The 24,845-nt window shown below is 43.2% G+C and overlaps 1 protein-coding gene across 7 annotated transcripts in view; it reads left to right on the forward strand.

The window, feature by feature from the left end:
• MCTP1 (multiple C2 and transmembrane domain containing 1) overlaps positions 1–24,845 on the forward strand; it is a 1,233,450-nt gene that overhangs the window by 494,737 nt on the left and 713,868 nt on the right. For all 7 annotated transcript variants that reach the window (XM_075325086.1, XM_075325091.1, XM_075325087.1 and 4 more), the window contains exons 4-5: positions 13,576–13,655; positions 20,285–20,396. In XM_075325086.1, the coding sequence (XP_075181201.1) occupies positions 13,576–13,655; positions 20,285–20,396 (192 nt within the window). The remainder of the gene's footprint in view (positions 1–13,575; positions 13,656–20,284; positions 20,397–24,845) is intronic.

The following is a 24,845-nucleotide window of genomic DNA, read 5'->3' on the forward strand; positions in this document are numbered from 1 at the left end:
TTTCGGGTGTGTGTGTTTATTTACTGTAATTTACAGATTAATCATGGAAGGAATCTCGGGGAGACGCCTGACATGATTAATCTAGGACTTATTGGCAGCTAAGGGCTGCCAATAACTCCTTATTACCCCGATTTGCCAACGCATCAGGGCAAATCGGGAAGAGCCGGGTACAGTCCCAGAACTGTCGCATCTAATGTATGCGGCAATTCTGGGCGGCTGTTGGCTGATATTGTTAGGCTGGGGGGCTCCCCATAACGTGGAGCTCCCCATCCTGAGAATACCAGCCTTCAGCCGTATGGCTTTATCTGGCTGGTTTTAAAATTGGGGGGGACCGCACGCCGTTTTTTTAAATTATTTAATTATTTATTTCACTGCACAGTATAGACACGCCCACCGGCTGCTGTGATTGGGTGCAGTGTGACACCTGTCACTCAGCATGGGGGCGTGTCTCACTGTAACCAATCATAGGCGCCGGTAGGCGGGGAAAGCAGGGAATACGAGATTGTTTAATGGGCGGCCGGCTTTTTCAAAACAGTAAAAGCCGCCGGAGCAGTGTGAATGCCGTGCAGAGCTGGGCCGGGAATCGGAGATCGGTGAGTATGAGAGAGGGGGTAAGAGGGATAGACTGACATGGACAGAGAGAGAGGGACAGAGATAGTGACGGACTGACAGAGATTAGTGAATGACAGACATTGTGAGGCGCTTCAGAACGCAGCTTTTCAGCTGCGCTCTGAAGCGGACCTTTTTTAAGCTGCGGTGCAGAGCGCACACCTGCGCACATAGCCTCAGACATCAAAATCGTATGAGGGATGTCACACGTTTCAATTGACTAGGTTCATACAACAAAACGTCCAATGTATGAGGAATAAACGACGTGTATGCGATCACCGTATTTTCGTTCAATCTTGATTGCACGTAGGTGTCACACGCAAATACGTCACGAACGATGCAGGATGTGCGTCACTTACAACTTGACCCCAACGACGGATTGAAAGATTTATTGAAGCGTATAAAGCAGGATTTAGAATTGTTTTACTTTGGCAATCGTGGGACCTATTTCCTTTCCTTCCTCCTATAAGCCCCTGATTAGCCCTCACCTGTTTAAAGGGCGAAACGCGTCGGGCAGTCTTTTTGATACGGCTAGAAATAATCTTGGGCATTTCTTTAATATCTAATTATTAATAACTAACTCTCTATATCTAATACTGAGCACACAGACCTAATGACAGTTCCTGACCCTATACCCCCAATCCCCAGTGGTCATATTGGTGATACAGACAAATTAGCCATTATTGACTGAGCACCTCTTTCCTCACTGTGGTGTTACTACTGTTGGGGTATTTCATTCTTGAGGGGACTACACTGTGAATACGCAGGGAGGGATTACCTAGGGTCAGTCGTCGTGGAACGGGGGCGTCTCTCTAATTAGGACGCCGACCCCTGTTGTAAGGTAGGAAAAGAATAGGGTCAATTATCCTTTCTTTCCTCCCTGATTTTAAACAATCTATGTATGTATGTGCAATTGTTATAATAAAGTACATGGTTTTTATATAAAAAGTAGTATAAATATTTGGTTGAAAATCAGATTTAGGGCTTCTTCTAGTCTGACCAGGGACTTGTTGATTACATGTATTGCAGCTCTCCAGGTTTGTTCATTCCTGTGTGAGTGGTAGGGCTCAGTTCTAACATCCCCACAGTTTATAATGACCCCCATAGTAGTTCCTACTCTGTAAGAGGGCCCACTTATTAGCCCCCACTCTGTAAGAGGGCCCACTTAGCAGCCCCCACACTGTATGATGGCCCTGTTATGAGCCACTACTATGTGTGAGGGCCTCCTTAGTAACCCACACACTATTTCATAGTCCTCATACAATATGAAAATTAAAAAAGAAAACATCACATCCTCGCCTAACCCTGGCAAGTCCATGGGCAGACAATGGCATGTCCTGTGAAGGCTGATGCAGCGATGTCATTGTGCCGGGACTCTTGTGCATGACCTAATGCAATGACGTTGCTGTATCCAAGACCTGCTATTTTGCAGGCCAAAAGCAACCTGTAGAATACAGAACAATGAGGGGTAGTGCATAGAGGTCATGTCTCCTTGCTCTATTACAGAGACTAACTATATCTTCTGCATGCGCTGCACGCCTATACAGTTAAGTGTTGTAATCGCTCCAGGTGGTCCCCTGGAAGTCAGGCTCCTTCTGCCCCCAAGTAGCTATGCTACTGTTTCCTATCGTTAGTGATAAGTCAATAGGATCAATAGGAGTATGACACAAAAACCCCACTGAAAAATTCATACCAATTCTTCAGACACGAAGTGCACAGCACAGCTCTGTACTCCTCTCAGTGGCTGTTATCAGGTATTGCTGCTTAGCTCCCATTCACTTCAGTAGGAGCTGAGCCACAATACCTTAGAATGGCTGCTACAGATCATTCACTGAAAATCTGCAACAAAGTACAGTACATGAATGCAATTTTGACAACACAATTCAGATGTGGTTTTCTCTGCTGCAAATATGTGATGCATTATACAGTATGTGGCAGGTTTTGCGGTGATATTACACCACTTAGGGTTAATTCTTGGCAGTATAAAAGAGGAAATCCAAGTTGAATCCAAAGACAAATCTGCCTCAATATCTGTGATTTTCTTTGATGAGATCATTATACGATCTATACTGCGTTGTATAATTTGGATGTAAGCAATGTGAGCTTGAAATCAATTGCTGCGTGCAGAGATCTTTAAGGCCCTGTGCACACTTGCCGGTTTTTGCCACGGATTTCCTGCGGTTTTGCTCCATGTTTCGCTGCAGAAAATGTTCATAACATCTCTGCAGTGAATCACCAGCAAAACCTATGGGAAAAAAAAAATGCTGTTTCGCACTATGCGGATTTTGACAGCTGCATGTTTTGCTGCGGGATTCCCGCAGCAAAAACAATTGCATGTCACTTCTTTTCCGCACGTCGCTGCGGGATTTCACTCCACTGACTGCAATGTAATCGTGAAATCCCACAGGGCATAACGCAGGCAGCAAATTCTGTGCAGTTCATTGCGTTTTCCTGCTTTAATCCCTCCAGTATTTCGCGGTTTACCTGCGGTAATGTTCATCGCTGCCCTGCGGTTTGCAGGGAAGTGATGTCATTATGACAGGAAGAGTAAGCGGAGCAGAGTAAACACACACATCACAGACACAGACAGACACAGACAGACTACACTCACACAGAGACATAGAACACACACACATCGCACTCAGACACAGACATATAGAATACACATAGAAAGCAAATGGAAATATAGAAAAAAAAACACGCGGGCTCTGCCGTATATTTACCGTCCAGCCGAGGTAAGCATACAGCGGCAGCCCGGTATTCTCAGGCTGGGGAGGGCGAGGGGCAGGGTTAATGTCCCCTGCCTCCCTCCCCCCTCCCGCAGCCGAGAATATCAGCCCGCAGCTGCCCTGGGACTGTCTCATGCATTATGCGGCAGTCCCGGAGTGTCCCCGACTCTTGCAGATGCCGTTTGCGGTGGCGATCAGGGTAATATAAGGAGTTAATGGCGGCGGATCGCCGCCACTAAGTCCAGCCTTGATCATGGCAGCGTCTATGTGACAGCTGACATGATCAACCTGTAAGTAAAGTGAAAAAACACACACCGAAAAATCCTTTATTTTAAATAAAACACAAAAAAGCTCCTGGTTCACCCCTTTATTAACCCCCCCGAAACACACTGCTCCGGCGTAATCCACGTCCTGCGATGCTTGCATCCAGACGCGACTGACACAGAACTCAATGCAGCCTTGCAACGAGACAGCAGAGAGGTAATTACAGGTCATTTCCCACGGCCGGTAATGTGAACACACTACCGCCCGTGAGAAATGCAGCTCACAGGGACTCTATCTATCTATACCTCTATCTATCTCTCTATCTATCCCTCTATCTATTCTTCTGTCTATTTATCTATCTATCTATCTCAGAAGGAAATGACTTTTTTTTTTCTTTTTCAATGTGCTTTATTGCATCGAATTCATTAAAGCACATGTACCAACCCGCACGCGGCAAAACCGCGAACAATACCGCGGTAAAACTGCAGCAAACCGCAGCAAACCGCATGCGGTTTTCAGGTGCGGTTTGCCGCGGTTTTTTACCACAGGTGCGGTAATCTTTCAGACCCTGCGGAATTTTCTTAAGAAAATTCCGTTTTCCAGTGCGCACAGGACCTAAAACCAACTGGAATTGACAAAGTATTTAGTATAAAATGGTATAAGTCTTCATTAGGGTTCTCTCACATCTGCATATAAATAATTGCTCCGATACTCATCCAGAAAAGTGGGATGAGTTCCATGCGTATGTGTGATTTTTTTTTTTCTCGCTTGGCATGTATATGACATGCGTAAGCAATATATTTTTAACATCATCTTTTACATCATAGAATGTACCTTCTTGTTGTTAATTGTGAGAAATAATAAAGCAATCAAATATAAAAAGATAGATATCCTGCAAATATAGCCTGGTTTAACCTAATAAGTAAATAATTTAAAAAACAGATGTGGGGCAGACAGCTGCAGTCTGATATTCTCAGGCTGGGAAGGTCCATGGTTGTTGGGCCCTTCCCAGTCTAAAATACCAACCTGCAGTCACCAGAGAAGTGGCGGTTCGTATTAGATGCACCAATTCTGGCTCTTCCCGATTGCCCTGGTGTGGCGGCAATCAGGGTAATGGTTTATAGAGTTATTGTCTTCTGTGTAGTGTCAACTGGCATCAAGCGCTGGTGTTAATAATGGAGAGGTGTCTATCAGATGCCCCTATTACTAACCCAGTAAGTAAAATGAGAAAAAAACCCACAATAATAGTTTCTTTGAAAAAACACTTCCCGACTCTTTCCTTGGTTCAATAACTGTATTAAAAAAAAACAAAACCCATGCAGGTCCAACATAGTCCAGGGAATCTGACATAGTCCACAAATGGAAATCTGAAAGACTTGGATAGAAAGAAATAAAATGAGAGACTGTCCCTCGTTCATCAATTTTTTTAGAAAGCAAAATTCCCAGGTCCGATGTAGTCCAGCGGTTCCCATGCCGTTCGGCAATTATGTAGATCAAAGGCTGTGGGTTCTCAGAGTGAGTTGTGATGCCCTGGCAAAACCAGGTAGTCACAGATAGGCCCCCGCATAACACCATCCTTCACTTAGGTAACACACAGCCGACCTGAGGGAAAGATAGACAAACCAGTGGGCGGGACCAGGCAGTTGGACATGCCCACCCTGGGGTTTAGACAGCCTGGGGAGGAAAAACAAGCAGTGAAGTTTGGTAGTTCAAGTTGAGAGGAGTGTGGGCTGGAGCTAGGTGTAGCTCCAGCAGAGGAAGTTCAAGTTGAACGGTGCCAAGGTTGGAGCCCTGGTGCCTTTGGCTAGGTGGCAGACGGTGGTCTCGGTCAGCAGGAGACGGGAAGATGGTTCGGCAGATCCGAGGTGGACCGGGACAAGGTTGTAGCCCGCCGGTACCGACATGGAGAACTGACCCGGAAACCGTAGCACAGACGGGGTACTCGGACCCTGAAGCCAGGACCGAAACCAGCGGCCTAGCTAATTAACCGATTGAGGCCAGGATTATAGGTCCTGTCCCACCCAAAGTCCCTAAGAGAAGACAACAGCCCACCAATAGGGATAGGAGGCCATCGCCAAGGCCCATAGATCCCATGGGCCAGCGTCTGCGAGCACGGCTCCTTAGGCCACATCCAGCCGGGAGCGGACTCCTGAGTTCCAGACCAGGCAGTCCACCATACACAAAACAAGTGCAGAGGAAAAGGACAGTGACCATCAGCCTGGGTGGGGGACCTGAATGCAACCAATAGCACCTTGGTTTACCAAAAGACTCGTGTGATTCATTTACTGTGAGTAACCAGACAATCCCCCGCACGTCCGGACGCGCCGGCCCTTGCCATCGCTATACCCTGCACAAAGACACTGGGTCCCGGGGCAACCATGCCTACCCACGGAGGGGTTAACATCCAGCTGCCACTACATCTCCCCCGGGTGCCCCATAACAGCAGCGGTGGTATCCCACCTCACCACACACCGTGGGTGGCGTCACAAACTTAATACGGCCTAGCCCGTACATCTTCTTCCCTTTTATGCGGCGTGTCTGCGAGACCCCCGGGTCCGGACCCAAGTAGTGGCGGCTGCTGGCACGGTGGCGGCACAGAGGCTCCATAGACTTTGATCAGCAGCCAGTTCTAGATCACGCTGCATTCTGCAAGACCCAGTGACATGCATGGTCTGGGTGCCGTCCAATTTTTTTCTCGCACCCATAGACATCCGATATACTTGGCCATACACAACATGCTGCTAACTTTTCCTCAAGCCGATTACAGGTAATGAAAAACTCGCAGATGAACGGAACAAGGCAGATGTGAGCAAACCCTTACAGGACGAGCAGGCTTTGTTTGCTGAAACTGCATTTCTCCAGTAATGCGGACTGAGCACATCCAGCTCTGCTAATTACTGTGACTTACGTTTTTCTATAAACCTTCTGGTGTATACCTGGTATTGAGCGTACAGCTAGGAGTCGGATGCGCTCTTGCACACACTTACAAGGTGCTTTACCATTTTTATAGAAATAATGACTTGATCGCCTTCTAGTGGCAATTTATGAAATTACATCTTGGAGAATATATAAAAACATCTTTATCCATAAGAGAACTAAATGCTTTATTGAAACTGTTACCTTGAAAAGTTTTGTTTTGTCAGATTGCATTTAGCGGACACCTAAAAATCTACATTGCTTTACCTCCCACTATTCTGTCTATTAGATACCTATAAAATCTGCTTCCTTAGTCATTTCAGTACTAAGAACATGAGCAGGTTTCATAGTTTGCATTTTTTAAAGTCACTTTTCTTTTTTGACTTGTGGTCATTTTTTGTACCAAATTCATCAAACCGGCGCATGTAATTTAGGAATGTTTTTGCAAAGCCCAAAACTGGCTTTTTTTTGCCTTCAAACATTTTTTTGCATCCTTTTAGCTCAAAATGTAGCACATTTGAAAAATGACGCAAAAGAAGCACAAAAATGACTTGCATACATTAAATAATTCAATGGTGCTGCAGTAGATTTGCGCCAAATTTTTCAACTTTAGAGTCAATGTTATTTGTATTTGCCTTTTTTAATGTTTACCGTTGTGGGCACGGTTTAGGGTTTCTACATTTTTTTCGGCTCATTCATCATGTCCCTTTTTAAAAAGTCACCACACATTTGCACAAATGTATTCCAGTTCCTATCCTGCAGTAATTTTCACTTCTGGATTTTATTTTAAAATTTTGCAACATATAAAAAGATGGCTACAAAAAACTGTAAAATACAAAAATGGAGATTTTTTTGATTTCGCACAAAATTCATTAACCACCTGTGTCATTTTGAAAAACTTGGTTCAAAAAAAAAAATCAATGAATACCACAAAACAAAAAATGTATTGCATTTTTGCTGAATTTTTTACATGGTTTTCCTCTTTAATTATTTGTGCAAATTTGAAGTAGTGCATTTATAGTGCGTTTTTTTTTTTATAGTGTAGAAAAGCTTTCATTTTGAAAAAGGATGCTGATGTAAAGTAGATATATGGAAAATGTTTTTTATTAACTAGTTTGTGTGGTGTGGCCATCTGGTTAAAGGTATAAGTAAATTTTTCTAAATATTCATCAATTTTTTCAATTTTCATAAATATATGCAAAACATCTTAACCGAAGTTTAACTTGAACTCTACAATGTGTCTTGTAGCACTAGGATATGCTGAAGCATTCCAGACTCCTTACCAAATAAAATGACACGTCAGCTTTGAAATATGGAGTTTAATCAATCAGATGAAAACTGGCTCCATCACTAAGGGGATAGACGAGTATGCGCATATTTATTCTTCAATATTCCACTTGCATACAGGTTCAATTGCATAGAAATGTCGCCATCTAGTGACAATCTGAAGAAAATGAATGTCAGCTACAGTTGGTTACAAATTTTGAAAGGTTGTAAAAAGGTAAAAACTAAAGATTATGTAGATTTATTAATAAAAAGTCTGGGTGAGTTTCATTCACTGATATAAGGGACATGACACAATGTATACATTTTTAGAGACGGAACACTGTTTTAGACATTCAAACATTTATCTGCACTTCAATAGTAGCATCAAAGGACATAGTAATTTGGATAGTCAGAGACCTACGTAGGGGAGGACGGGCTTGGTGAGGCATGTAGCAGGGGTGCAGAGTGTTATGTTTGGGGGACCTTCAAAGGGCATGGTAATTTGGATAGTCAGGGATCTACATAGGGGGAGGGGGTTGGTGAGGCATGTGGCAGTAGTGCAGAGTGTCATGTTTGGGGGAGCTTCAAAGGACATGGTAATTTGGATATTCAGGGACCTACATAGGGGGGGGACGGGGTTGGTGAGGCATATGGCAGGGGTGTAGAGTGTCATGTTTGGGGGAGCTTCAAATGACATGTTCATTTGGATAGTCAGGGACGTATGTAGGGGGGAGGGGGTTGGTGAGGCATGTGGCAGGGGTGCAGAGTGTCATGTTTGGGGGACCTTCAAAGGACATAGTAATTTGGATAGTCAGAGACCTACGTAGGGGAGGATGGGCTTGGTGAGGCATGTGGCAGGGGTGCAGAGTGTTATGTTTGGGGGACCTTCAAAGGACATGGTAATTTCCATAGTCAGAGACCTACGTAGGGGAGGACGGGGTTGGTGAGGCATGTAGCAGGGGTGCAGAGTGTCATGTTTGGGGGACCTTCAAAGGACATGGTAATTTGGATAGTCAGGGACCTACATAGGGGGAGGGGGTTGGTGAGGCATGTGGCAGGAGTGCAGAGTGTCATGTTTGGGGGAGCTTCAAAGGACATGGTAATTTGGATAGTCAGGGACCTACGTAGGGGGGGGACGGGGTTGGTGAGGCATATGGCAGGGGTGTAGAGTGTCATGTTTGGGGGAGCTTCAAATGACATGTTAATTTGGATAGTCAGGGACGTATGTAGGGGGGAGGGGGTTGGTGAGGCATGTGGCAGGGGTGCAGAGTGTCATGCTTGGGGGACCTTCAAAGGACATAGTAATTTGGATAGTCAGAGACCTACGTAGGGGAGGACGGGCTTGGTGAGGCATGTGGCAGGGGTGCAGAGTGTTATGTTTGGGGGACCTTCAAAGGACATGGTAATTTGCATAGTCAGAGACCTACGTAGGGGAGGACAGGGTTGGTGAGGCATGTAGCAGGGGTGCAGAGTGTCATGTTTGGGGGACCTTCAAAGGACATGGTAATTTGGATAGTCAGGGACCTACATAGGGGGAGGGGATTGGTGAGGCATGTGGCAGGAGTGCAGAGTGTCATGTTTGGAGGAGCTTCAAAGGACTTAGTAATTTGGATAGTCAGGGACCTACGTAGGTGGGAGGGGATTGGTAAGGCATGTGGCAGGGGTGCAGAGTGTCATGTTTGGTGGAGCTTCAAAGAACATGGTAATTTGGATAGTCAGGGACCTACGTAGGGGGAGGATGGGGTTGGTGAGGCATGTGGCAGGGGTGTAGAGTGTCATGTTTGGGGGAATGAGGTGTCAACAAGCTTTTCGTCCAGGGTATTAGGATAACAAATGTAACTTGATATCATATACTTATAACATGGGTGAAGAATTTTGATGGATACTTGTAACAAAGTATTTGTGTCAAAAAGTATTACTATTGTGCAACATGGTTATGAGGGGGTAACAATTTCAGGAAAATAATGTTCCTTTTTTAAATAAGCTTTTTTAAAAATTTGCTTTTACACACTGCCATTAAGGGTTACCTATTGAATTTGTGTCTCTGGACCAACAAACAGTCATATTTTATTTATTATAAAAAACATTGAAAATCAATAATAAAAAGGAAAAATTATATATCTATATTTTACACTAATATGAAAATGTTTGCAGTGGTGTTTGTAAAATGATGGTGCTTACAATTGTACCAACTGACGCTAGATAATGCACTGCACACATAGCATGCACCACTTGTATTGAAAATTGTGACTGTAAATTGTGCACATAACTGCCTGTGTGTACTGCTCAATGTGCTTGTCTGCATTGTGGGTGCTGGAGCTGCCTTTCATTAGTCTATGGGAAGAATCACCATGTGCTCTGGTACACGGGCTATACTGGGTCTATGTGCTCTGGTACACGGGCTATACTGGGTCCATGTGCTCTTTTACACGGGCTATACTGGGTCCATGTGCTCTGGTACATGGGCTATACTGGGTCCATGTGCTCTGGTACACGGCTATACTGGGTCCATGTGCTCTGGTACACGGGCTATACTGGGTCCATGTGCTCTTTTACACGGGCTATACTGGGTCCATGTGCTCTGGTACACGGGCTATACTGGGTCCATGTGCTCTGGTACACGGGCTATACTGGGTCCATGTGCTCTGGTACACGGGCTATACTGGGTCCTTGTGCTCTGGTACACGGGCTATACTGGGTCCATGTGCTCTGGTACACGGCTATACTGGGTCCATGTGCTCTGGTACACGGGCTATACTGGGTCCATGTGCTCTTTTCCACGGGCTATACTGGGTCCATGTGCTCAGGTACATGGGCTATACTGGGTCCATGTGCTCTGGTACACGGGCTATACTGGGTCCATGTGCTCTGTTACATGGGCTATACTGGGTCTATGTGCTCTGGTACACGGGCTATACTGGGTCCATGTGCTCTGGTACACGGGCTATACTGGGTCCATGTGCTCTGGTACACGGGCTGTACTGGGTCCATGTGCTGTGGTACACGGGCTATACTGGGTCCATGTGCTCTGGTACACGGGCTATACTGGGTCCATGTGCTCTGGTACACGGCTATACTGGGTCCATATGCTCTGGTACACGGGCTATACTGGGTCCATATGCTCTGGTACACGGGCTATACTGGGTCCATATGCTCTGGTACCCAGGCTATACTGGGTCCATATGCTCTGGTACATGGGCTATACTGGGTCCATGTGCTCTAATACATGGCTATACTGGGTCCATGTGCTCTGGTACACGGGCTATACTGGGTCTATGTGCTCTTGAACTGCAAGTAGACAACACTCGGACCAATTTGCTCTTCTGACCGAGGCCTAAGATACATCTAAGGGTACTTTCACACTTGCGTTAATTACCTTCAGTCACAATCCGCCCTTTTGGAAAACAGCGGAATGTATGGATGACGGATTTTGCCAAAAGTACCTGCGTTGCTTCCACTGGCCGATGCTGCGTTGCTTCCGCCGGGCGGAAGGAACGCAGCATGTAACGTTTTTGAGCGGCGGAATCCTCTATTTTTCACTACGCATGCTCATCTTTTCTTTTTTTTTCTTTTTTTTAATCACAGAAACTTTATTTTGTCTCTCGGTGGCTGAACGTTCAGCTGAGCGGCCGGCAGCCGGTAAAACTGTAAAGAAGAAAAAACAAAAAGCTTTCCGTTATTTTGTACGATCCGTTGCATCTGTTGTGCCATTATATGCAACGTATCAGTTGCATCCGTCACACAACGCAATGCAACGGATGCCGTTCAACGCAAGTGTGAAACTAGCCTATTGCAAAAGAAATTAAAGAAAAAAAAATGCATCAACATTATATGTGGGCTCCAAACTGAAATAGAAAGAGCTTTATTAGGCCATTAACTGCAAACTGATTATACAACTGATTAAAAAGTGTAACACAGGGTGACTTTCTACAAGATTTTACACAAGGATTTATGGGGAATAAAAAAATAACAAGTTATTAAAAGAGTTTAGGAAACACTGTTTCACTAACTGGGCTGTTTGCTGAAGTTTTCATATAATTGTATGTTCACACCAATGATTGACAACTTTCTGTGTATACTGTGCATAGGCATAAAGCTGCCAGTCTGTAGTGGGGATGGGGATTACACAGAGCTCACAAATATGTAGGACGACAAGGCTGCAGTTGTACCAGTAGTCTAGTGATAATCTTCTGTTGATAAAACAGTGATTTTATGAAAACTCCAGGAAGCAGCTCAGTAAAGGCCGCTTTACATGTATCAATTTATCGTGCGTTTGTATGTGCGATCGCACCCGCCCCCATCGTTTGTGCGATACGGCAATTTGTTGCCCGTGTCGCACAAACTCGGTTACCCCGGTCACACGCACTTACCTCCCAAACGACCTCACTGTGGGCAGCGAACATCCTCTTCCTGAAGGGGGAGGGACGTTCGGCGTCACAGCGACGTCACACAGCGGCCGCCCAATAGAAGCGGAGGGCGGAGATGAGCGGGATGTAAACATCCTGCCCACCTCCTTCCTTCAGCATTGCCGGCAGGACGCAGGTAAGCTGTGTTCATCGTTCCCGGGGTGTCACATGGAGCAATGTGTGCTGCCTCGAGAACGATGAACAACCGGAGCACAGAACGACGTTCGATTTTTTTGAAAATGAGCGACGTGTCAACGAGCAACGATAAGGTGAGTATTTTTGCTCGTTCACAGTCGCTCATTTGTGTTACACGCCACGATATGTCAAACGATGCCGGATGTGCGTCACTAACGACGTGACCCCGACGACATATCGTTAGATATATCGTAGCGTGTAAAGCGGCCTTAAGTAACACTTCACTGGAATCAGGGCCTTTGTCCTATTTTATACTGCTCTGAGATTACGCAGCAAAAACCTGGAAAGAGATTCTCCTTTAGGCTATGTGCGCACTAGAAAGTGCCTTTTTCTTAAGAAAAACCGGACCCTCTGAAAGAATCCCGCACCCGCGGAAAAAAAAACGCGGTTTTGCCGCGATTTGCCGCGGTTTTTCCGCAATTTGGTCCCTGCGGTTTTTACCATAATCTATGGCAAGAACCGCAGATACCTGCAGAAAATACGTGACATGCTCATTAAATCCGCGGGTAAATCCACAGGTATAAAAAATCGCAGTGTGCGCACAGCATTTTTTTAAACCCATAGGATTTGCTGGGGAATGACTGCAGCAATGTTAGACACATTTTCTGCAGCAAATCCGCGGCAAAATCCACGGTTAGTCCGCAGCGTGCGCACAGGGCCTAAGAAAGGGTTTTAACTGAAATGTTGATTGTATAGCTGTGAATAATGAATATTTCTGTATACTGTTATACTTGGTGAGCTGTTTCTAATCAGAACTATTTTTCTCTATTTTAATTATAAATTGAAGCATCTGATATATGACACATAGTTACATAGTTACTTAGGTTGAAAAAAGACCTAGGTCCATCTAGTTCAACCTTCCTCCACCAGTTCTACATTTAGTCACTAAGTCATTTATAACCAACAATGTTGTGTGTACTGAGGAAATCATCCAGCCCTTTTTTAAAAGCTGTTATAGTATCTGCCATTACTACCTCTTGTGGTAGGGCATTCCACAGTCTGACCGCTCTAACTGTAAAGAACCCTTTCCTATTTAGCTGTTGGAATCGCTTTTCTTCCACTCGCAGTGAGTGCCCCCTGGTCCTTAGTATTGTCTTTGGAAGAAATAAGTCATGTGCCAGTCCTTTATTTACATCATGCCTCTTTCCTTCTCACTCTCAATGCTAAACTGTTTTTTTTATTATTTATAGGTATTCGATTATGACTTTGGACTTCAAGATGACTTTATGGGGTCAGCTTTTCTTGATCTTACAACACTGGAACTACAAAGGTGAGTGAATTGTATAGATTATATTCATAACGCAATGAAAAAAACTCCTCTTTCCCTGTGGTTTTAGTATAGACCAATAAACATAGGTATGCACGTACTCTTCATCTGTAACTCTCCTCTAATAGTAATGCAAGTATATCTTAGCAGAGAAAGATTTATTTCGTGACTTAGGAGCTACATCTCCCCCCCACCACCTGAATTGATCATTTACTATGAAAAACTGGTGCAATCCTGCCTGATCACCGAGGAATCTTATCATAACTCCATAGTGAAGTCCTTTAGGCCTCTTTTACACGTCCGTGAAAATCACGCACGTGTTTCACGGACGTGTCAAAGGTGCGTATTGCCCTCGATGTGCTGTGTGCATGGCATACGTGTGTTCTCCGTGTTTTATCCGTGATAACACACGGAGAATGGGAACTTTATGCTCACCTGTCCCTGGCGTCGCTGTCCGTGGTGCTGATCGTCGGTCTCCGGTCCTGCCGACTCCCCGCTAATGCTGCTTCCAGCCACAGTGAAGTGAATATTCAATTAGCATAATGAGCGGCGGTCGGCAGCAAGTGACAGCAGCGGCAGAGACAGCAGGGCTGGAGAAGGTGCGTAATGTTTTGTTTTTTTGCTCGCAGACACGTCTTTTCTCCGGTGCGTGTCACATGGAACACATCCGTGTGACCCGATTGCGTTCCGTGTGACACCCGTGATGCCGGAGATAAAACGGACATGTCGGCGTGAGAAACAGACGGACACATGTATGTACGGAATGGACACACGTTTCGTGCGAAAATACTGATTAACCCTTTCACTCCTGAGCCTGTTTTCACCTTCCTGACAAAGCCAATTTTTTCAATTCTGACCAGTGCCTCTTTATGTGGTAATAGCTCTGGAACACTTCAATATATTGCATTAATTTTGAGTTGTTTTTTTCATGACACATTGTACTTCATTTTAGTGGTAAAGCTTGTTTGGTCGATATGATTTGCGTTTATTTATGAAAATATCGAAAATTTGAAAATTTTGCAGGATTCAAACTTTGAATTTTTATGCTAATTAGCCAGATAGTTATATCTCACAAAAGACATAATAAGTAACATTTGTCACATGTCTACTTTACATCAGCACCAGTATGGAAGCATACATAGATTATTTTTGTAGGAAATTAGAAAAGTTATAAGTTTATCAGCAATTTTTCATTTTTCCAGCAATGTATTGCTTTACCCCCAAATTTAGCATTTTCACAAGGGTAACATAAGGAAATGGAATGCACAAGTTGTGCAATTTCTCCTGAGTATACGGAGCCTCTAAATGCCAGAGGAGCAGAATCCCCCCCCCCCCCCCCAAGTTCCCCCATTTTTGAGAAATTACACCCCTCTTGGAATTAATCTACAGGAGTAGTGATAATTTTGACTCCATGGGTGTTTTCCAGAAACAAGTAGCAATGGATCTTGCTAAGTGAAAATTGCAAATCATGTCATTGTAGTGACCATGTAGTGACAGTGTAGCGCATGTACGTTGTGCACAGCTTGTGCTTCTGATGACATGCACCCAATAAATTAAGCACGCTCTCCTCACTATACTAATGCCAAACATGTTATGGTTTAGGCCCACTGTGGGGCTTAGAAGAGAGGGGGTATTTGGATTTGGAAGCACAGATTTTGCTGGGTTTCTTTTGGTAGAGAGCCATAGCTCTTTTTCCAGAGCCTTTGTGCCAACAATGTCAAAAATTCATATCCATTGACAGATGAAGGACCTGAGTAAGAACTTGCTTTTTTGTGTGGATTGAGTTGAAACTTTTATTAGGAACATTTTACATAAATTTCTGGATCACATTTATCCTGTGCATTATGTTGAGTACTTACATCGGAGTTTACATCTAAACCTCCAAATGACGTGATTCAGATGACACTCCTGAGAGATCCATTCACAATGATGAGTTACTGGGGACAGCCTCTGGCCTCTGTTCAGCGTTACCTTTTTCAGTAATGCACTTTTACGAACGTTTAAAAAGAGGGACACCGCTAGATCATAAGCCATACAGTGTCTAAACATCACTCCCTGCGCCTCATTCTAGTGAATGTTCCATTAGGGGTTCCATCTGAATCATGTATTTCAGAGGTTTACATGTATACCCCAGTGTAAGTCCTCAGCATAAAGTGCAGGATAAATGTGAACCGAGCCTTACTGCGAGGAAAAATGAACAAGTCAACATCAGCTCAAGAATTGCTTTTATTTAATTTGTTATGCCATTCACAATGCAGTATAAGTGATAAGACAGCCTTATTCTTCGGGTCAGTACAGTTACAGCGATACCAGATTTCTATAGTTTTTTCATGTTTGTCTAGTCACATTAAAAATTGCTTTTATTGCAAAGCACCATATTTTGATAGTTAGAATTTTTCTATATTTGTCAGGACTTGCTTTTTTGCAAGACGAGTTGATGTTTTAATAGGTACCATTTTTAGGCACATTTTTTTATCTCTTTCTATTCCAATTTTTGGGAGACTAAATGAACATGAAACAACAATTCAGAAATAGGGGTTTTTTTTGTTTGTTTTGGGGTTTTTTTGTTACACGATTCCTCTAGTGGTAAACGTGTTAAGACAGCAATATTCTTCAGGTCAGTACAATTACAATGATACCACATTTATATAGTTTTTTTTATATTTTGCCATTTTTACACAATAAAAACAGTTTTATAGAAAATATAATTATTTTTACATCACTATATTCTGAAAACTATAGTTTTCAATTTTTATTCTGACTGAACTGAGTAGGGGCTTGTTTTTTGTGAGGCAAGATGACGTTTTTAGCAATATAATTTTTATTTATTACACGTATTATGCAACTTATTTGTTTAGGCACTATGAAAAAAGCATTGTTTTTTGCCATTTTTTGTCTACAGTTTTCATTGAAGGGGTTAAGTAGTGTGACAGTTTTATAGTTTGGGTTGTTCCGGACACGGCAGTACCAAATTTGTTTACTCTTGATGTTTATTGGATAATGGGTTTTTTTGTCTTTAATTTGCAATTTATTTAAAATATTTTTACAAAATTGCTCAGCTTTTTTCTACTTTTTACTTCATTCTTTTATGGGACTTTAACCTTTATTAGTTTGATCACTGGTATAATGCGTTGCCATGCACATGCATGGGAATGCATTACACCTGTTTTTATGACATTGAGAGAACGCCTCTGCTGCTGGAATGGTCTAACTGGCGACTATAGCCAGCAAACCTGAAGCTCATTATTTGACCTGAGTTTGCCATAGCAATTAATATGTTGCAAGGGTACCAATCGCATAGAAGAGGGAATGCTGTCACTCCACCAACCTTCTAAATTCTATGATTGCTATTGATCGCTGCATTAAGGGGCACTTTGCACGCTGCGACATCGCAAGCCGATGCTGCGATGCCAAGCGCGATAGTGCCCGCCCCCGTCGCAACTGCGATATCCTTGTGATAGCTGCCGTAGCGCACATTATCGCTACGGCAGCTTCACATGGACTCACCTGTCCTGCGACCGTCGCTCTGGCCGGCGACCCGCCTCCTTATTAAGGGGGCGGGTCGTGCGGCGTCACTGCGACGTCACACGGCAGGCGGCCAATAGGAGCGGAGGAGATGAGCGGGATGTAAACATCCCGCCCACCTCCTTCCTTCCGCATATCCTACGGAAGCCGCAGTGACGCCGGTAGGAGATGTTCCTCGCTCCTGCGGCTTCACACACAGCGATGTGTGCTGCCGCAGGAGCGAGGAACAACATCGGACTGTCGCGTCAGCGTAATCATGGATTACGCCGACGCTGCACCGATGATACTATTACGACGCTTTTGCGCTCGTTAATCGTATCATCGAACCTTTACACACTACGATGTCGCATGCGATGCCGGAAGTGCGTCATTTTCAATTTGACCCCACCGACATCGCATGTCATGAAGGGGTTATAGAAGAGCCACAAAATGAATTTCTTCACCAAAGATGTCAATGTAAAGATAACCTGTCACGCGTAAAAATGCTACTAAGCTGCAGATATCGGGTTAATCTGCAGCACATAACCTAGGGACCTAAACAACTAGAAATGCGTCTTTAGGATTAGAACACATTGCCCAGGCACCTCCCATAAGGGGAGGGAGCCTTAAATGCCTGTTACTTATCAGTCATCGTCTGAGAGGCACTTTTGGGTTAGGGCACACTGGCCCTTTAAGAAAAGGTGCGCTCGCACATGCTCTAAGAGTGCTTCCTGGAGGGCTGTGTAGCGTGCGCAGGCCCTGAGAGTCAGCGACAAGGAGCAGGTAATGAGCAGCCACCCCATAGCACCCAGGAGGGTGAGTGTGTCGGCGTATCCTCTGGGGAAGAGGGGCAGGACAGTGTGGTGACGCGGTAAGGGCATTTAATGGGCCAATATAAATCACCATACAATAGCAATTGATCCTCCACTGTGCACAACATCCAATGGAATAATCCTGCGCACCGCGGAATGCGTATTTGTCAGATAGAAGTAGTATTGTCTTCTATATGACAAAACATTAGAAATCTAACCCTTGTGTAACATAGTAAGGATTAATTTATTAGGTACAATAGTGTGTGTCATGTTTCCAGCTTGTACATGTAGTATGCTGTTTTTTGAATTTTTAAATTACCTTAAAGCACAGTTTTATCCATGAATATGTGTAAAATACATTGGACCTAATCAATGAATCCTTATTGGTTTACACAATAAGGTTGGATGTCAGCTTGATCTTTAGAAGTAGCCCTGGAGCATTATTGCCTTTCATTTAGTGCACTGTGGAGCAATGGACTGTACTGCATAGGCGTTTATACATCTATTTTATGAGACCCCTTGAACAGAACATATGACCACTTTACAATTTGTGAGTGTTTACCAAAATCTGTATTGTCTTATGATTTCAGCGGTCCAACATTAATTTTAATTTGACTTTGCATCGAGGACTTTAAGGCTTTCTGCCACTTCGTTGTGTACTTGCTCCAAAAGAGACACACACATACAATGTGGACAGCTGCGTATCTGGGTGATGTGTATAAATACAAGACAAAAAGGGGGACCAGTCGCACACTGTGGAAAACCAAAATAAATTCTACCTTAAAACATAAATGAAGGTGTTTGGAATATTATAATGGCCATTGTAATACTAGCCCAGCGTCCCTTCACAGCAACCTCCTTTGCTGGGTCCTACACTAAACTGCATCTTTTCTGGGTTTTAAAAACCTACAAGACCAGCTGGTGAACACAAAGAAGGCTAATGAAGCAGCCAGGAGCTGGGGTGCAAATCCAGCAAAAACAGAGCATCACTCCCTGTTTATATGCATTATACAATTATTCTTCAAACTGGACACATCACCCAGATACGCACCTGTTCACATTGTAAAGGTGCTGCCAGTCCAGTTTGAAGTCAGGTTAGTACCAGCGTGGGAAACCAGCAAGGGAACCCCTGTTTCATTCTGTTTTTTTTTCTATTGTATAATGCATATATCAGGGAGTGACGCTCTATTTTGCTGGATTTGCACTCTAGCTCCTGGCAGCTTCATTAGCCTTCTTTGTGTTCACCAGCTGATCTTGTAAGTTTTTAAAACCCAGAATAGATGCAGTGTAGTGTAGGACCCAGCAAAGGAGGGTGCCGTGAAGGGGCGCTGGGCTGTTATTACAATGGCCATTATAATATTCCAAATACCTCCATTTATGTTTTAAGGTAGAATTTATTTTGGTTTTCCACAGTGCGCGACTGGTCCACCTTTTTTGTCTTGTTTGTATGTATGTATATGTATATATATAAACATAAGATAATACAAATGTCTGTATCTATGACCAGAGTCAGGTGTGACATGGCCACTCATCTATTCTGCTGTAGTTTAGGAAAAAAAAATCACAAAGAATACATTTTAGGAGAATTAAATATACCTGAATGGTGCAGTATGTAGACTCATGAGATTTTTTATATATATAATATATAATATATATATAAAATCTCATGAGTCTACATACTGCACCATTCAGGTATATTTAATTCTCCTAAAATGTATTCTTTGTGATTTTTTTTTTCCTAAACTACAGCAGAATAGATGAGTGGCCATGTCACACCTGACTCTGGTCATAGATACAGACATTTGTATTATCTTATGTTTTGAATGTCCCAAAATTGTCACCTCTTCTGCCCCCGCCTGTTCCAGTATATCAACTATAATGTAATTTTAAATAGGTCACCAAAAATCATGTATGTACGCACAATAAAATAAATTAAGACACAGCCTCTCCTATGAGAATATACGCACATGTGTCAACTGAATATCGCCGATGTGGATGCTGACAAAACGGGCTAAATATATATTTGTACATATCCGGTTTCTATACACTATTCCTATCAATTAGAGGATGCAGCTTGATATGTGTCAAGGTAAATTATATTGGTTTATGTTGCTGTGCTTCAGCTTGACACGCGGTGCACAAAATAAGAAAAATATGTTTATGTCAAAATAGAATTCATCTGAATGAAGAACACAATATAATAATAAGGTATAGTGCATTACTGTTCATTAGTCATCCAGTGTGGTGCTAATCACTACACGTGTAGAAGTCATTACTGACAATCTTCATATTAATCTCTGTACTTTGTATCTGCAGCGTAAAAGATGTTGCATTAAATTTAAAGGACCCACAGCATCCTGAGCATGTCTTGGGAACAATATATTTATCAGTTGTCCTGTCTCAGAAGGACAACGTCTGCATGGAAACGGTGAGTCTTCTCAGAAGAGAAATTGTTAGTAGCAAATAGTAGATGTCTGTACTTTCCGTAATAATACTGTGGATGTATGAGCATATGTGTCTAAAATGCTGATATTCGTTAAAGAGAATCAACCAGCAGGATTTTGCTATATAAAGTAAAGGCAGTGCCATACTGGCACTAAGATGCTGAATACAAGCATACCTGTTGTTGAACCATCCGATGATTGGTTGCAGAAATCTCTTTAATCAAAGTTGTAGAAATGCACTGCGCTTTGATTGATGGGTGCAACGGGGGCAGAGTGTTTTGGTTCCTCCTCCAGTGTCCTCTATGGCTTGCTCCCTTTTCTTTATTTGAATATTGCACCGCACCCCCATTGCCGTTGTTGGCATTGACACAGTAATTCTGTCTTCATTAAAAGGAATTGAGGAATACTACAGGAATTGAGTTCTGTGATAGATAGACCATTATTTTTAATCTTCTCAGATTCCTTAATAACAGGGTCGGTACCGCAGGACTGGCGCATAGCAAATGTGGTGCCAATATTCAAAAAGGGGACAAAAACTGAGCCGGGAAATTATAGGCCGGTAAGTTTAACCTCTACGGTTGGTAAAATCCTTGAGGGTTTCTTAAGAGATGCTATACTGGAGTATCTCAAGAAAAATAACCTTATGACAGAGTATCAACATGGGTTTATGAGGGATCGATCCTGTCAAACTAATTTGATCAGCTTCTATGAAGAGGTAAGTTCAAGCCTGGACCAGGGAAATGCAGTGGATGTTGTGTATATGGACTTTTCAAAAGCTTTTGATACGGTGCCACACAAAAGGTTGGTACATAAAATGAGAATAATGGGGATAGGGGAAAATATGTGTAACTGGGTTAAAAACTGGCTCAGTGATCGGAAACAAAGGGTGGTTATTAATGGTACGTACTCGGACTGGGTCTCAGTTCATAGTGGGGTACCACAGGGGTCAGTATTGGGCCCGCTTCTTTTCAACATATTTATAAATGACCTTGTTGGGGGCATGCGGAGTAGAATTTCAATATTTGGAGATGATACTAAACTCTGCAGGGTAATCAATACAGAGGAGGATAATTTTATATTACAGGGAGATTTATGTAAATTGGAGGATTGGGCTGAGAAGTGGCAATTGAAGTTTAATGTAGATAAATGTAAGGTCATGCACTTGGGTAGAGGAAATAACATTTATGATTATGTACTTAATTGTAGAACACTGGGTAAAACAGACACAGAAAAAGACTTGGGTGTATGGGTGGATGGTAAACTTCACTTTAGTGGACAGTGTCAGCCAACTGCTGCCAGGGCTAATAAAATAATGGGATGTATTAAAAGAGGTATAAGTGTTCATGAAAAAAATATAGTTCTACCTCTGTACAAGTCACTAGTGCGACCGCACTTAGAATACTGTGTACAATTCTGATCACCGATATATAAGAAGGACATAGCTGAACTGGAGAGGGTGCAGAGAAGAGCGACCAAGATTATTAGAGGAATGGGGGGGCTGCAATACCAAGACAGGTTATTAAACTTGGGGTTATTTAGTTTGGAAAAACGAAGGCTTAGGGGGGATCTAATCACAATGTATAAATATATGAGGGGACAGTACAGAGACCTTTCCAAAGATCTTTTTACACCTAGGCCTGCGACTGGAACACGGGGGCATCCGCTACGTCTTGAGGAAAGAAGGTTTAATCATAATCACAGACGAGGATTCTTTACTGTACGAGCAGTGAGACTATGGAACTCTCTGCCGCATGATGTTGTAATGAGTGATTCACTACTAACATTTAAGCAGAGCCTGGATGCCTTTCTTGAAAAATTTAATATTACTAGTTATGTATATTAGATTTTATGACAGGGTGTTGATCCAGGGAACTAGTCTGATTGCCGGATGTGGAGTCAGGAAGGAAATTTTTTCCCCATTGGAACTTGTTTGCCACATTGGGGTTTTTTTGCCTTCCTCTGGATCAACATGTTAGGCTACGGGTTGAACTAGATGGACTTAGAGTCTCCCTTCAACCTTAAAAACTATGATACTATGATACTATGAAAATAGCACCGGAGTCCACGCATGCATATACTGCGATTTCCGGTGCCATTTTATTAAAGAGACTGCGGTGAATGCTATGAGAGGCATCGGCGCGTGCACAGATTTTTTATTTTTTACATCTGCGCACACGCCCCTAATGTTCATAGTCTTCACCGAAGTGTCTTAAAAAAAATGGCACCGGAGATTGCGGCTTGCGCATGAGCAGACCACTTACTGTGTCAATGAGCACGCACTGCGAACAGCAATGGCGGTGCAGTGCGATATTCAAATAAAGAAAAGAGAGCAAGACAGGAGGACACTAGAGGAGGACTTCACAGCGAGGACCCGACCCACAATGTTTACATCATTAATAATGTGAAGTTTCAGCGTCCTGTGATTAATAAAAGTGGGTCAGGGGAAATCTTTAATGAACGCCCCTTGTGTGTATATATATCCTGATGAAACTAGGCAAGCAGCTATGACTTACAAATAGAGATGAGCGGACTCATGGAAGTTCGGGTTGTCGGGTTCAGCCTGACTAGGTTAAGTTCTGTTCTGGACCCGGACTCTGAACTCGAACAATGATTTTTTTTGTAAAGTCTATGTTCGGTACTAACACCGATCTTTACTGTACGGGTTCTATCATCTCTAGTTATAAATCATGTTTTTCAGAGGCTCCCCTATACTATTGTTGGTAAAATTTAAAGTAGGTTGTTATGACTTATAAATTATGGCCATACATTTATTTATTTTATATACCGCCATTATATTCCACAGCACTGAACAAACATTATTATCACTGTCTCCATTGGGGCTCACAATCTAAGTTCCCTATCAGTATGTCTTTAGAGTTTGGGTCAAAACTAGAGAACTCTGAGGAAACCCATAGAAACATGAGGAGAACATACAAAATCCTTGCAGAGTCCTTAGAGCTCATGCGCACGTTGCGTACTTACATACATTTACGCTGCGTATTGCACTGTAGCGTAAATGCATGCGCCCTGCGTCCCCAGCGCAATCTATGATGATTGTGCATGATACGCGCGCACGTTGCTTTTTTTGAATGCAGCGATTTGGGTGCTAAAATTTTGACCCAAATCCATGCGTTCATAAAAGCAGCATGTCAATTATTTGTGTGCTATGGATGCAGCTCCCACTCTGTCTGTGGTGGGGGCAGCAGCCAGAGCGCATGAAATCGGCTTTTTTTAACAAAAAAACTGCATCCATTATGCATTGTTTCTGCAGCGATTTGAAGCGCACACGTGCTGTCAAATTGCTGCAGAATATTCAGCAGTTACGTGCGCATGAGCCCTTACAGTTGTCCTTGTGAGAACCCAGGGCCCCAGCTTTGCAAGGCTAAAGTGCTAACCACTGAGCCACACTGCTGCCGGTTCTTTAATGGTAACTGGCATTAGTGCTGAAGCTGTTCTGTGGCTGGTACTGTATATAGTGATATCCACTTAGTGGCTTTTTGTGGCTAGGTTATTATGGGACATATGTGTCCACTCGGTGAAGCATAAATGGACACAGATGTGCAATAACAGAATGTCGTCCTCCTTTTTCGATCATAGCTACATTTTGTTTTTTCTCATTTAAAATTAAAAAAAAAATATTTTGCTGTTATGACAATATTTAATGTAATGTTAATGATAACCTCAATTCTGGTCTAGGACAGTAAAGGAGTTAACCATATTATCCCTGCCTAGTTACACTAGTAAACGGGTGAAGATATAATTTGTGTTGTGAGAAAGGGTAAAATCCATCATTGCCGTGGGGGTGATATGGGATCAATATAACTGGTAGAGAAGAGAAGACACCATCTCATCACAATGGTCCGCTATGACCACTAGATCCCAGTGCAGCTGAACAGGCTATATGCCCCCCAGCTCTGGAGGAATATATGTAGATACGATACTTTATCTGTTGAAGGCGCTGAATGGGGCATCTGAAGTTGAGGATTTTCAGGAGGGAATTTTCTAATGAATGTTGGGGTTATTAAAATTGGTGCACTATGTCGGATTCACATCACACTTTTGGCGAAAGTCAGTGGCTCCCTTGGGGCTTTTGTCTGAAACTCCAAAAAACACCCATTGATTTTAATGAAGCCACTTTGTCCTCCGTCTGACGCCATAGTTGACAATGCAAATAAGAAAGCCGCGGAGACACCATCACATGTTTCTCAACGCTGCCAGGAAACTAGCCAGGTCTTTCACCGGGAAGGAACAACCACGGGAAGGGCAGTCTCCAGTCAAGGAGACCACCTATACCAAACATGGTATCCATCAGTGTGGAGTAGGAATCTGGCTAGTGGGGGCAATGCCTAGTAAAAGACTACTTAAGCAAGCATTGTTGACCTTAGGGAGATCAACATATCCACTGCGGAGACACCATCACGTGTTTCTCAACG

Source organism: Anomaloglossus baeobatrachus, chromosome 1 (assembly GCF_048569485.1).
Source record: "Anomaloglossus baeobatrachus isolate aAnoBae1 chromosome 1, aAnoBae1.hap1, whole genome shotgun sequence".
In the NCBI taxonomy this organism is placed as follows: domain Eukaryota; kingdom Metazoa; phylum Chordata; class Amphibia; order Anura; family Aromobatidae; genus Anomaloglossus; species Anomaloglossus baeobatrachus.